Below are 15,215 nucleotides of genomic sequence, written 5' to 3' on the forward strand. Positions count from 1 at the left end.
TCACTCCTTGGTAGGGTATTAACATACCCACTCACCTACTTTATGGTCATTGAATTACCAGTCAACACACAAGCATGTGTATGGTCACCAGGTTAAAGCCATACAAAATCCACATAAGAGGGATATCTGAAAATTGAGAGGGGTCCCAAGCAGTGCTGTGAAGTGGCATTGCTACACACTCTACCGCCATACTGCCCTCTTGAAAGATCAGTTCATGTAAATAACATTCACGTAATACATATACAGTGCATCTTGAAAGTATTCACAGCGCATCACTTTTTCCACATTTTGTTATGTTACAGCCTTATTCCAAGATGAATTAAATTCATTTTTTTCCTCAGAATTCTGCACACAACAGCCCATAATGACAACGTGAAAAAAGTTTACTTGAGATTTTTGCAAATTTATCAAAAATAAAAAAACTGAGAAATCACATGTACATAAGTAATCATAGCCTTTGCTTAATACTTTGTCGATGCACCTTTGGCAGCAATTACAGCCTCAAGTCTTTTTGAATATGATGCCACAAGCTTGGCACACCTATCCTTGGCCAGTTTCACCCATTCCTCTTTGCAGCACCTCTCAAGCTCCATCAGGTTGGATGGGAAGCGTCGGTGCACAGCCATTTTAAGATCTCTCCAGAGATGTTCAATCAGATTCAAGTCTGGGCTCTGGCTGGGCCACTCAAGGACATTCACAGAGTTGTCCTGAAGCCACTCCTTTGATATCTTGGCTGTGTGCTTAGGGTCGTTGTCCTGCTGAAAGATGAACCGTCACCCCAGTCTGAGGTCAAGAGCGCTCTGGAGCAGGTTTTCATCCAGGATGTCTCTGTACATTGCTGCAGTCATCTTTCCCTTTATCCTGACTAGTCTCCCAGTCCCTGCCGCTGAAAAACATCCCCACAACATGATGCTGCCACCACCATGCTTCACTGTAGGGATGGTGCCAGGTTTCCTCCAAACGTGACGCCTGGCATTCACACCAAAGAGATCAATCTTTGTCTCATCAGACCAGAGAATTTTCTTTCTCATGGTCTGAGAGTCCTTCAGGTGCCTTTTGGCAAACTCCAGGTGGGCTGCCATGTGCCTTTTACTAAGGAGTGGCTTCCGTCTGGCCACTCTACCATACAGGCCTGATTGGTGGATTGCTGCAGAGATGGTTGTCTTTCTGGAAGGTTCTCCTCTCTCCACAGAGGACCTCTGGAGCTCTGACAGAGTGACCATCAGGTTCTTGGTCACCTCCCTGACTAAGGCCTTTCTCCCCAGATCACTCAGTTTAGATGGCCGGCCAGCTCTAGAAAGAGTCCTGGTGGTTTCGAACTTCTTCCACTTACGGATGATGGAGGCCACTGTGCTCATTGGGACCTTCAAAGCAGCAGAAATTTTTCTGTAACCTTCCCCAGATTTGTGCCTCAAGACAATCCTGTCTCGGAGGTCTACAGACAATTCCGTTGACTTCATGCTTGGTTTGTGCTCTGACATGAACTGTCAACTGTGGGACCTTATATAGACAGGTGTGTGCCTTTCCAAATCATGTCCAGTCAACTGAATTTACCACAGGTGGACTCCAATTAAGCTGCAGAAACATCTCAAGGATGATCAGGGGAAACAGGATGCACCTGAGCTCAATTTCGAGCTTCACGGCAAAGGCTGTGAATACTTATGTACATGTGCTTTCCCAATTTTTTTATTTTTAATAAATTTGCAAAAACCTCAAGTAAACTTTTTCACGTTGTCTTTATGGGGTGTTGTGTATAGAATTCTGAGGAAAAAAATGAATTTAATCCATTTTGGAATAAGGCTGTAACATAACAAAATGTGGAAAAAGTGATGCGCTGTGAATACTTTCCAGATGCACTGTATTTTTGGAGATGTAATTTGTGACATCGCACCTCCCAACTTGGTTTAATTCAGGCATTTCTGGTCAGAGTTTTGAGAGGTTACTGCTAATTTGTGGCTCAATCCATGCAAAAAAAATTAAAGATTAGGTACACGGTATCATCCAAAATTAAATCCAAATGCCACATTGGGCCAAAGTTTTTATGTTAATTTTATATAACGCATTGAGGCAAGAGATGACCATTATGTCAAGGTAATTCAGGTAATACATTTGTCCCACTAGAAGTTGCCAACTGTGAAATTTCCCATTTTGAAGCTCTTAATGTACTTGCCATGATTCCCAAAGTATGTGGATGCAGCCCAAATCCTACTGTGTCGACGTGCCTCCCAAACTCTTACCTCCTCCCGTGTCTCTATGGCTTGAAGAAGGTCCTCCCACAGCTGATTCATCTTCTGCTGCCTCTCCTGGATTTCAAGAGACTTCACTTTCCCTCCTATCTTAAATAAGGAGTCCAACTTAAGAGGGCCCAACATGTTCACATCAGCATTGAAATCCTCAAACTTCTTCCTTAGAATCTGTGAAAGTGCAAAGGCATCAAGTCAAACTCAGCAAGCCCACTGCGGACCTCACAGGAGTACACATGGCTTTTATTTGCCCCAACTCATTGCTTCCATTTTATATTTTTATTACCTCCACATCCTCCAGATCTTGGCCATAATCCTCTGACTCTGCCAGGCTCTTTTTAGCAATAGCCCAGCTGCAGAACTCTTGGGCTTCCCTGTCAAACTGATATATCCATTTTTGCTCCTCCAGCAAGGCCCGGCGGTCCTTAAAGAGCTGGAGAAGGATCTCATATTGGTCCAAAAATGAATGAAGTTGCTCAGATACCAGGGGACTGTGGGGGAAAAAAAGAGAAAGAGAGAGCAGGCTAAACCGCAGAGTAAAGTATATTGTGGTGTTGGACTAAAGAGATCAGTGGAGCCTCCATATGTATAATATGGAATTGTCCCTGTGTTCAGATCACTTCCCCTTCCTTTACAAGCATCCTGGTCAATGTGGCATGTCCTTTCACCTGATACAGTCAGATACACTAAGTGCAACCTTCATGGAAAGCCATACAACTTGAAGAGTAAGATGATGACCACCCTTCACCCAAATAGCCGAGAGCCTGACAATGACAATTTTCATTTGGCTTCAGAATTCGGAACACCTTGGCTGAGTGAACTCAAGAGCTTCCTTACTTTACTTTACTAATATAACACTTACAAGGGCTTGTGGGTAGAAAAAAACCAATAACATAACTTATGACTCAATTCACAGTAGCTACTCAGATGAAAGCATGGAATCCAGCATTCCCAATGTGGGACTTGATTAAAGGAACAAGAGTCAAAGCATCAAAGTTACTGGTTCAAATTCCAATTAAAATCTGGAGATCTACCCTACACCACAACACCCCATTGGTCTATGAAGTGCAACATGAAACCAAAGGACTGGCATAACGCTGGTCTCCCTCTCCATCATCCAGACATCATGCAGAAGATGATGGACAGCTAAATGTAAAAGTTGCCATGGACATCAGATTTTTTTTTGACATTGCTGCTAATTTTCAATAAGCTTTTTTTTAAGAATCTGTATACCCAGATTCTGTTTAAATAAATATTACTTTGCTTTTTAAATGTCTATATTTAGTCTTTCTATCTAGAGCAGTGATTCTTAACCTTTTATGAGTCATGGACCCCTTTAAGAATCTGATGAAATTTATGGACCCCCTTCCCCTGAAATATTCACATAAACACAAATTTGCATACAATGAATATAATGTACTTTATTTAGCGAGATTTGATTGTCTCATACACATATGACATACACAAAGTATTATTAAAACTTAAAGTAAACAATATAAAAAACACTCTTTTTTATGCAAAAAGTAATGGCCACTCATTATAATTATGAAATACAATCCTCTTGTGCAAATTAGTACTACGTTTTCTACTATTATTACTACTACATCTACTCTAAATCAACAGTACCAGGCTGTATAGTGAATAAAAATGCTAATTTCTATCTGACCCTCACAGACCCCCTGGCACTCCCCCTAGGGGTCCACGGACCTCAGGTTCAGAAGCCCTGATCTAGAGTGACTGAACTAATAAAGGAAATAGAGGGCACCTGATGACAGGAGATTGCAGACTGAGGGGGACACCCCAAGAAGAGTGAAATTCACGGTAATTGATTTACAGGAGCGCGTTTAAGTTATTCTCTAGGATCAAGATGCACCAGCCTTAGGTCTAGGTGATACCCAGAAACAGCTTTTATATGTCAAGGTTAATCTTAGGGACCAAGGCAGCCTTAAGTCTACAGTAGGTGATATCTGGGGACACTCATATGTGTCTAGGGTATTCTCAGGGAACAAGGTGTGTCAGCAAGTTATTCCTGGGGACAGTTATGTGTTCAGGTCATTTTCAGTGACCAAGGTAACCTTAGGTCCAGGTTATATCTGGAAACACCTGTGCATTGTTCATGTTATTGTTAGTAAGTCCCTTTGTGGAGAACAGAGAAGTGATAGGCTGTCCAAGCATCACTCATGATCAGTGCTTGTGTGGATAAAGTCTGTGTGTATGAAGTTTAGGGTGCGAGAGCAGACCAATCCAATAACAAACTTGGTGAGTTCCACTCATTCCACGATAATACAGCCACCATTTTATGTATTTTGAAGGGGCTGCTTCTCATTTCAATAACAACAATGTTTTGTGGCAGTCATGGTGATTTGCACCTTTTTCTCATTTTGATGCCATCTCCGAGTGCCAAACTGTAAGAGCTGCATGAATAATTATTTAGTGAAGTTTTCATCTTGGTTATAGACTCCTTGCAATGGACTCCTCTAGTTAGACGTTTAGGCTTTGTCGCGTTGCTTGACTTGACTTCACGACTTCAGACCTTGAGGTTCATCTCCATTTTCTGGTCACCTTCACAACTAAACTGTGGCCATCGTACACACAAGCAGGCGAGTTTGGAGTCGGGAGAGGAACAGAGACAAAGTCACCCCTGGTGAGGGGGTAGGATGGGTCACTTTAGAGGATTAGTTAGCACTGATGTGCTTTGGAAGGCCATGGGGGGCACAACTTTTATTATTCAGGTAACCCTTTTGTATTGTGTTTTTTTCCTTCCTTTTATTTTTCCCTTTTAAATCACTTACGTTCTATAGTCAAATTCCTGGTCTGGTCTGGATGGTTGTCCAGAGTACCCACTTTGTTATAATAGTATACACAGTTATCCATCTTCTGTAACCCATGTGATTCTAAACAAACTGTCTGTTTGGCTTATTTTGTAATTCAGTCTAGCTTACTGCACAGGCCAACACAAAGAGATAGTAATGTGGTTAGTGTGACTATTTGTGGATTCATGAAGGTGATGGAGTTCCAAATTGCATTAAGGTTTTGTGAAATTGACACTAAAATTCATTTTGCAGGCAATTTTCATAATTACAAAATGCGAACCTCACTAAGAAGAGGGTTTTCATAGGGGGTCAGGTGGGGGTTAAAGGTTCCATGTTCTCTTGTATTCTTTTCTGCTGTAATCCAGTCAAACCAGTTTAATTTTGCCTTTATTTCCACAGAGGAACGCAGGGCCATGTTGCATATTACAGACAAAGAAACACCAACACACACCATCAAACGCATCAAAGCGGTCACTCCACAGGAAAACACAGGACATGGAAAGCTACTTCCCCTCTATTGTTACCTACCAAACGCTCCTTCCTGTTTCTTGATTCTTGCAGATGAGGGTTTGCAATGCGGCTGTCATACCGGCAAAATGAGCACAACACACGGCTAATGGCTAAACACGTGACGGGAAATGAATCCAGAAAACTTGTTTTATTTTCAATAAAGACCTAACCCTAATTCTAACCCTAACCCTAATACTAAATGGCAGGCAAATGCATGTGGAATTAATGGATTTAAATGGTTCCTGACAAGAACTTAAGGGCTTTTATTCTCTTATACAAATTTCACCGGAAGGGAAATGCCCTTTGTTTTGCTAATTTTTTTTAACAAAGCACAATGCAGAATTTCCCTGCAAATTCCATTTCACATGAATCATTTTGCTCATCACTACACGTAACAAAGGTCAAAAATCAAAACATGCCTCTACCCACATACCTGGAAAGGATATTCCCTTCAGAAGCATTATATGTGCTTATAGAAAATGAAAGATAAATGAAATTCCATCTTTAGAAAATTACTAAAAATGGTAGTTAGTGACTTTGGCGCTACACTACATTACCTGTCGGGGTGCTGGCATTTCTCCAGGCTGTGCCCAGCCTCCTCTAGTGACTTAACTCGATGGCCGTATCCCTCCAGGTCTCGTTCAATGGAATCCAACTTTCGGAGCAATGCTTGAGTGGACTCCTCATTTTTTCCAGTGTCTGAACTCTCCACGTGCGCTCGTTGCTCCTCTATCCAGGATTCCAGCTCCATCAGCTATAGGGTAAGCATTTGGATAAAAGGGAAGTGAAGTCAGTTCATCATTTAAAGATACCAAGACTGACTGAAAGTGAACTTTAGGAAGATGAAATATTTTTTTTTTCTGGCTAATCACAACAAGCACATGTTTCTATAGTTCATATACGACCCAACCTCTGCTTTTTAGAAAGACAAAGTGATCATCAAAAAGTGGTTCCAAACATAACATCTGGTCACAGGTTAATGGAAAGGAAGATAATTCAACTTTGTCTTCCTCACATGCTCAACATCGCATCACACGGGAGAAAGAAAACAGGAAAATTAACATGTAAGTGCAATATTGTCACAAAACATGTTAGATTTTTTTTCTTGCTTCACGGCTTCAGAGTCCTGAGAATGAATACTGGCTAAGTCACCGTACATGTGGGTTTGCATGTCCCCACTGTGCCCCTTTTGCTATGGGCACTTCAGTTTTACCCCACATCTCCATGACGTGCATGTTAAGCTAAGTGGTGGCTCCATGCAAGTGTAATTGGGCTCTGAGTGTTGGTTTGGTTTGGTTGTGTGCTACAATACTCTTCACTTGGATAAACTGACCAGTAAGAGGTAAAACTTCAAAACTAACAATTTTTGTTATATAAAAACCAGTAACGGCACACTGCACGATAACGTGCAGTGAATACACTTGACTTTTCATACATGAGTTTTCATATATTTTCTCTGTATGTTTAGCATTCGTTTGCTCAGAGGTTGATGCGCTTGCTGCTCCTGAGCAGCTCTTCTTTTCTCCACCCTAGCGGCCCGCTTCTTCTCTTCTTTCGTTGGGTATCTTTTCACGTTAAAACTGATTAAGTCTGTGTTTGTGTTGCAATTACTTAGTACATTTTCTTTAATTATTCACTTAAGCTTTCACTTAAGTCTTCAATCTGCCTCAAGAATGATTTAAGATATGTAAAGTTAGGGGAAGTGACAGCGAAGGTGGTAGGGAGAAGAACGGCGCCCGTACGCATGTGCCACACGGCCACCCTGCTGCCTGCTGACGAGAGTTGATTCTACAATAAAATAAAATAAAAATAAAAAAAGGAATAACCTTGGAGGTCAATCGTCACCCCGAAAGTGGATAATAGACGTTGTGTAGTATATGCATACCAAATTTCAGGTCAATAGGTCAAACGGCTTACGAGCTACCGGTGATTAAAAATCCTGGACAGACAAACGAACAGCCAGGTAGTGTATTATACAGAAAGATAATTGCATTTGTCCTGGCATACTATGTATTCCGAATCCACCGTTTTTCCATGAAAGTTATGTAATCTACTTAAAAATGTGCTGTATGAAAAGCACAAAGTAGCTGCTTGTTTCTCAGATGCCTCAGAAATGTGAATTCTTCTGCCTCTCAGCTTCTTTGCGATGGTTACCTCTGAAAGGAATTCCTGGATTTGCAGAGCAGCCTGGAGATGCTGCTGTCGTCTCTCGGCTTCCTTCTTGAGCTCATCCATCGCCTCTTGTAACTCCTCCATTCTAGCACTGATGTCCTTTGAAGCAAAGTGCCGGCCTTTTATCAAGCGTTGTCCCATCTCGAGCACAGTGTGGAAGAGAGGATCTCGGCTCTCGATGTCACTCAACAAAGCCTAAATAGAAAAGGCCCAATTCAGTAAACAATACAGCAATACAAATACAAGGTGTTCAAAATGAAAAAGAGGTAGTAGCAATAGAGAAACTCCAGAGAAGAGCAACTGGGCTCATTCTGGGACTGAGGTAAGAGCTATGAGTTGAGCCTAGCAGTGTTAAGTGGTGACGTGATTGAAGTGGTCAAAATTATAAAAAGGAATTAGTATAGCGAATAGAGACTGGTACTTGAACTGTTTGAGGGATGAATATCTTTCCAAAAATCACAGTTTTCTGAAAAGCACACAAAGCAATGGTTTCATGCAGAAATCAACATGAAAAATCTGTGACTGCCAGTCTATCCTCATGTGGCGGGGGATGCAGCGGTGGACACGTCACAGTTTGTACCTCTTGTCATCGTAAGTGGTGGTCCTCCCATGCGAATGTTGCCGTAGGTGTGTCAGCTACACAAACCTATTCAGCATCACAATCAGCTGATGCTGGTACCTCACATTCATTTTTCGATCACTTGGAGTCTGACAAGGCAGAGTCCAATTCAGAGAGAGTATTTTGCTTTATGCATCTGCTTTGATCTCTCGCCAGATGTCATTGTTTGCTCCTTGCCACTCACCGAGCGCAGGGAATCTCAGTCAAACCAACAAAGCTAACTTTCCTTCTAGCAAAGAGAGCCCAACTACAACATAACAGCGGGTTTTATCCTTGTTTATAGTTCATTATCATCATCAACCTCTCCTCTTAACAAAAATCAACATCCGTCCTGAAAAAGTTAACACGAGTTCAAGAACACGGGGACACAGTTGGAAACTTGTCATGGGCAGATTCTGCTGAAATGTTAGAAAGTTTTTCTTCATGCAAAGAACCATAGAGGTATGGGATAAGTTACCAGTAGGGTGAAGCAGAGAAGGACTTTAGGGACCTTGTGTGCTTACATTTTATGGATGCCGCCAGTTTGTGTGTCTGATCACTAGGAAGCTTTGTGGTTTTTAGGCAAGTGACGCATATGATGGATTGGCTAGCTGAGCAGAAAGATAATTCTGTGCCCAGCCACTCTAAAATAATAGATGGACCAGCAGAAGGCGGAACTTGGGAATCGATCCATCCACCCATGCACTAGGTGGCAGTAGTCCTCGTATGAGAACCCAGTCGGGACACCCTCAGGGGTGCTAGAGAGATGGAGTCTGGAAGTGCAGCCCTGTAGGGGTCCCTATGGATCGAAAGAGGGTACTGTCAGGGGAGGACCTCCCCATTTTCATTATGGCCTGGAAGTGCTTCCCAGAAGAGGTGGAGTGGCTCCAGAAGCATTCCACCATAAAAGGAAGCCTGTTGCCCCACATGGATGAGGAAGAATTATGTAATTTGTGTTTGATTTATTGTATACTTGTGGTACATTGCTGGAAGAATCTCAAGGAAGGTGCATTAAGGAATAAATGTTCTTTATTTTATTCTGTTAATGTATGGTGAACTGCTGGGTCTGTGGCTTGGGGCTCTCTAGCGCCCCCATGTGGTTCCAATAGATACAAATTAATGAAAAGAAGTAAATAAAAACAATAAAACATTGACAAATAAAAATTAGCAGCACAAAAAACACATCATGAGCTACTAAAGGGAGTGAAGATTTTAAGATTGACAGGGTTGGAGCTGCTCTTATCTGAAGCGGTAGGCTGTTCCAGAGCAGAGTTCCAGTCACCACTGTAGCAGAGCTACTGTGGGGAGAACTTCACTTCCCAGCAGCCCAAGGGGGATACCAGCATAGGATGATGGGAACAGAAGTAGGGGCTGCTGGGGACGAAAGAGGCCAGCGGGAAAGTTTAAAAGGGAGGCTTGACAGAGCAAAAGGAGATCAGTGTTTTTGTGTATCCTGTCCAACATGTTGTCTGAAAAGTCAATTGTGCTCTGGATCGTTTCACGTTAGATGAATGGATTGTCTCGTGCTTGCCTGTCATGTTATAGTGGTGGATTAATTGTCGTGCATCTTCAAAAGAAGCGCTTCTGGAAATCTCACCCCTCGCCGCTCAGGACTACCGGTATGACTGTTTCACTCATTATCTACGGAAGCTGTTCTTGGGATTCTCATCTTCACACCATATCATTTCACCTGATTTTGTTGTATTGGACTGTATGAGGACACCGTCTTGAGTGTTTATTGTTGTGGTTTGTTTGTGTTTATTGTACATCGCAGTAAGGGGACTGGGGAGGGACTATTTAGTGTGTAGTTATATTTCGTTTATTAGTGTTAAATACATTCTTTAATTGTTTTATTACCTGATGTTATTTGTCTCTGCTTGTGAGTGTGTGCGGGTCAGGCCAAGGCTGGGTGCATCCCTGGAATCGCCACCAAAAAAATAAATATATCACCTTCCCTGCGACGGTGTGAATCTTAGCAGTACCGGACCGCTACACTGCAAAAACACAACCACCAAAGTAGCCACTGGTCAGACGATCTCAGGGGTCAAGAAGTGGCATAAGAGACAAGGAGGTCAGACAGATAAGCCTGGGCCAGACCATTTAACCATTTAAAAATGTGCAAAAAAAATTTAAAGTCAATTCTAAGACTGATGGGAAGCCAAAAGAGGAGTGATGTGCTCACGCTGATGTGACCCAGTTCAGAGTCCTGGACCAACTGCAGGCGAGAGAGAAGAGTTTGACTGACACCACCATACAATGAGTTACAATATAGTCAAGATGAGACGAAACAAGAGCATGAACAACTTTTTCCAAATCAGCAAACCAAAGAAAAGGCTTGATTTTTTAAATGATTCTCAACTGGAAAAAGCTGCTTCTTACAACAGAGTTTGTCTGCTTATTAAATTTAAGACTATTGTTGAGGATAAATGTAAATTTGATCTTACTAACAGGGAAATTACCTAAGTGTAGGTCTGACAAACATGCTTTTGAAGCGATGTTTTTGTAACGCCACCTCCCTTGCGTATGAAAGGTCAAAAAGTCCTCCAACGTTGTGCACTGTGGCCTGTGGACTGTGGCACATTTTAGTTTAGAAAAAAACTGTTTTGCTGATGATATGTGAGATGGAAGTTATGAAAAGAGAGAATATTTCATTCTAATCTTAATAAACAATACATGTTCTGCAGTACCTACTTACTAATCAATTATTTTACAAGAATTGTAGATTTTTGGATGAGAAATAGGATGAAAAATCCAAGTCTTATCTCTTTGATGCCCTTTACTTGAGGGGTTGAAGCAATTTCGGGTCATGACATTTGTGCCAGCTGCTCGAGTCTAAACAAGATGAGCCTTCCATGACGGACTCTTGACTTGTCTCACCTCATGCTTCTTGACAAGTGCCTGGGTACTGTGCAGAGACTGTCCCAAATCTTGAGAACAGGCAGCGGGCAGTTTGTCTCGAATCCAGTCCATCTCTTCCTGCACATAATGGTAACACTGGAAAAGCAACTTTCTTGCGTCCAGCGTCTGCCTGCGGGTCTCAAGAGGGTCCTGCAAGTTTCTGAACCTGTGCAGTTAGGTGAGAAATAACAATGATCAATGATAATTTATGAATGACAAACAACCCTTTAAGATTTGGGTTTGGGGTCATGAAAAGAAAAATGAAGCATTTCCTCATCCCACATTTTGAGAACACTGTTTAAAAGTGAACCATGACGGAGGAAGCCCATGATCACACGTAGAAATAATTTGTTTGAGGACAAGCTGCCATTGTAATAGACATTCCTCTGGCAATTGTAGCAAAGAGATCAAGAACTCCAATGGTGTTGCACTTGTGTACCCACCATCTCTTTCTTGAATTCTCCAGTTTTGCCTACTTTGTAAATGTTACCAAATGCACGCCAACCTTTGCACAATGTTGCCAACTCGTTGTTGGATCTCCTCGGCCAAAAAGTTGCCTTTATTTCTGAAGTCCGTGGCACTGTTGACCAGTCCTTGGATCCTCTCAACATGACCATCGACAGATTCTTCAATCTCTTGCATGTCTTTGAGAAGCAGTTCTACAGAGAGCAGGTCAGACCCAAAGTCTTCGAGTCCAAGGGCCAACTCCACAAATGTAAGCCAGCTATCGATGTCCTCAACCACACGCTGAAACTGTAGAGCCTGAGAGAGAAATGGGGAGAAACAGATGAAAGCGAAAACAGAAGGAAATGAAGTGTTTAAAAAAGAGTGAATGGAATATCCACACCTCTTAATGGAATATCACACCTGTCCAGCCATGATGTCCACAAACCCCAGTGGAAACCATGAAAATCAACAAAAGTTTTACAAAATAATGGGATTGGCTGTAACATTATTTTTATGAAATTCTTTTTGAGATGGTTATCTCAAGAGTCGCCTTAAAAGCTGGCAAACGTCTAGCAGGATTGATCTCCTCCTGATGATTCATTTGCCAACATGGAAGAAGGAAAATATAGGAGATGGGTAAGCCTGCATGCTTTGGTACCCAGGAATACATAAATCTACTAGCTAACAAAAACCTAACATCTCCTAAGCCACACAGCTGCTAGTTTACAATCTCTTGTGGTAAATCTGTTTGAAGTTAAATTTCTTGGTGATTGAAGTTTAGATCATTAAAAAACACAATAAAGTTTATGACTAATCCAACTAATCTGGACAGTGATGGACACTGTAGTGTATACCGTATCTAGTTAGCGAAAATGATTTGTGAATCCAGCTAATATTGTCTGTTTATAAGAACTTCTAACACACAAATTCTGAGAAGAAAAGGCATTTTCTGTCAAATGAAACTATGGTTGCAATGCCTCAGTGTGATACAACTAAACCCACAGTAGTTGTATCGATGGACAGACAGATCAAGCTGGCACGCTTTTAAGGAAAACTCAAAAGAGAAGACTTCTAACTAGCAGGGCTCTGTACAGTTGACTTCCCAACAGTTTAATAAATCAGACCAAGATGCTAGCCAAAAATGGAAGTCACCAGGACTTGCCAAGTCTTACCAAAGATCTCACGAACACCCTTGTCTGGAATGAGCTCAAGTCGTTTTGTGGTTTCAAATGATCAGGCACCATGTTGTGTGTGCACCAGGTCAGTTCTTCTAGCTAATGGCTTTCGTGACAGGTAATGACAAGAATTTATTACATTCTGAAATGTGAGTCTAACCAGTAAAAACAAAAACAAAACTAACCACAGTTAAACTGCACAAAGTAATTAAGCACAGCAAGTTTAAACCTGTACTAATGGAAACTTGACACAAGCGTGACTTGGGGACATGTGCAGAGGCAAAAAAAAAACTGAAAGGAAGGCAGCTGGACTTGATCAAGACTAAAAAATATATTTCATGAGACCAACGGCCAAGTCTGAGACAACAGAAAAAACGTCTCAAGTCCAAGCCCATACTCAAGTACTACAACCCTACTTCGAGCCCTGCTCATTTCAGGATGATCTGTGACTGCAATATCATAAAGCCACTATCACAGACCCCTGTACTTCCATGCTCATCAGCCTCTCTGTGTAATCCCAGAGTTTTTCAGGATGCTGCCAGAGTTTGGCATAGAGTCCAGAATAGTCTTCTAGATTCCTTTTGCTACAGAACAGGGTGAACCCAACATCTGCACTCACGATGTGGATGACACCTCCTCTGCGGGATTGTGATCAGCAGGTTTAAAAGCACTAAAGTCACAGAAGACATTCTGGAGACACCACAATCACCTCCCAATCTGCAAAATTGTGGCAGGAAATGATGTCAAGCATTATTTTCTCTGAAAAACACCTCTTTGAAAATGCTTGAAAAATACTGGAAAATGTTTAAAAGCCTCCTGAAAAATGCTAAATGCTGGAAGTGTTGTGGTGTGAATTGGCCCTGTAAATGAGGCGCTTTGTTTACAGACTCTGCTACCTCATAGGCTTCCTGCAGCCGAACTCGCTTTGTCTGGCTGTTAGTGAGCAGCTGGTCCCAGAGGTCTTGAAGCTCCTGTAGTCGGGACTGAATCTTCTCGTGAGCAAAGTGAATGGAGCCAAGCAGCCTTCTCCCTTCCTGGAGAGGAAAACACATAAAAGCAGGCTTAGTACAAATTTTGTATCCATGTTTTTGGTGTCCATAGGTAAAAAACAATAAGGTATAAAAATGAAATAAATTCTAATTAATTATCACAAGTACTGTATTTTAAAGGTGCCAACTCCAGCAGCAGTGAAGAGGTGCAGCAAATATGAACAGCATCAGCACTAAGACAGGGAAATATAGCAGACTGGTGGACCGTGATTAAAATAAACACTTACATGACCATCTTAGAATCGCATAAAAAACAATTAAAAAATGAGCAAAAATCAGTGGCATCACCATGGGTTAGAACTGTGCTTGGTGTCATTATAGTTCAAATGTAAAGATAATGAATGCTACCTCACACATTAAATGTATCATATACTGTATGAGGGTGTGTGCACACTCCATATAAATACATAAACATACACACAAGGAGCGATCATGCAGTTGAATGATCGTATAATCTGTGAACAAAAACTGTGTCTGAATCTACTAGGACTAGTGCTTGCTGATGCATGTGTGTCCTCATTTGCCTGGCTCATCCAGCAGTTATGTTATCAGTTGTGGCGGGTTCAAGAGGCTCCCAGAAGGACCCGGTAGCATGAAGCTGACCTGCATTCTCACATTTGTACAGTGCAGATTTTTTTTTTCAGATTGTTATGTCTGTTAATTGAATTACCCTTTGCCTATTTTTTGCCTTTCCATTGTTTTATTTAGAAAGATTCTTCATTTGCCTAAGTTATATTTAAGCCAGAGGTTTTATGGTTTCCTCTCTCTTGTAAAGTATTTTTGAGTATTTTAAAAGTTCAAAGCTTGTGCTACATTTTAGGTCGATGCAGGCCTTTAAATTTGGGGTAAGGCATTTTAGGTCGATGCAGGCCTTTAAATTTGGGGTAAGGCTGTCTAGGGTTAGGCTTGTTTTAGAGGCTGACCAGTGAAATCCTGGTTAGGTTTTTGTTTATTTTGAGGCCCGCTCACCCCTCTTTTGAACATTATGTCTTGTAGTTTCACTACAATTACGGTTAACACAGATACTGTACAGACATTCAGGGCTTCTTCAGATGGCTAAAGAAATGAGGCCATTGGTGAAACTTCTTGACAGTAGTTGATATGGGCTATGTCCACTTTAAGTCGTCAGTGATGACAACTTAAGGAAATTTGAAGCCACTAATCCTCCCCATAATATACTCTATAAGGCAGACTAAAGTGTGCTCTGCCTCTGGAAATCTATGACCAGTTGCTTTTTTTCTAACATTAAAAGTTAAATACTCCTTGTACCAAAGCATTAGAAGGAAAATCTGTTCACTGTAAGCTGTCTC

The 15,215-nt window shown here is 41.5% G+C and overlaps 1 protein-coding gene across 1 annotated transcript in view; it reads right to left on the bottom strand.

The window, feature by feature from the left end:
* The window catches only part of sptbn5 (spectrin, beta, non-erythrocytic 5), a 153,835-nt gene that overhangs the window by 19,010 nt on the left and 119,610 nt on the right, over window positions 1–15,215 (bottom strand). Inside the window, exons 51-57 of the mRNA XM_051919747.1 lie at window positions 13,753–13,890; window positions 11,740–11,996; window positions 11,214–11,400; window positions 7,721–7,933; window positions 6,124–6,320; window positions 2,530–2,734; window positions 2,238–2,414 (exon numbers count right to left, since the gene is read on the bottom strand). Of these exons, the coding sequence (XP_051775707.1) occupies window positions 2,238–2,414; window positions 2,530–2,734; window positions 6,124–6,320; window positions 7,721–7,933; window positions 11,214–11,400; window positions 11,740–11,996; window positions 13,753–13,890 (1,374 nt within the window). The remainder of the gene's footprint in view (window positions 1–2,237; window positions 2,415–2,529; window positions 2,735–6,123; window positions 6,321–7,720; window positions 7,934–11,213; window positions 11,401–11,739; window positions 11,997–13,752; window positions 13,891–15,215) is intronic.

Source organism: Erpetoichthys calabaricus, chromosome 16 (genome assembly GCF_900747795.2).
Source record: "Erpetoichthys calabaricus chromosome 16, fErpCal1.3, whole genome shotgun sequence".
In the NCBI taxonomy this organism is placed as follows: domain Eukaryota; kingdom Metazoa; phylum Chordata; class Cladistia; order Polypteriformes; family Polypteridae; genus Erpetoichthys; species Erpetoichthys calabaricus.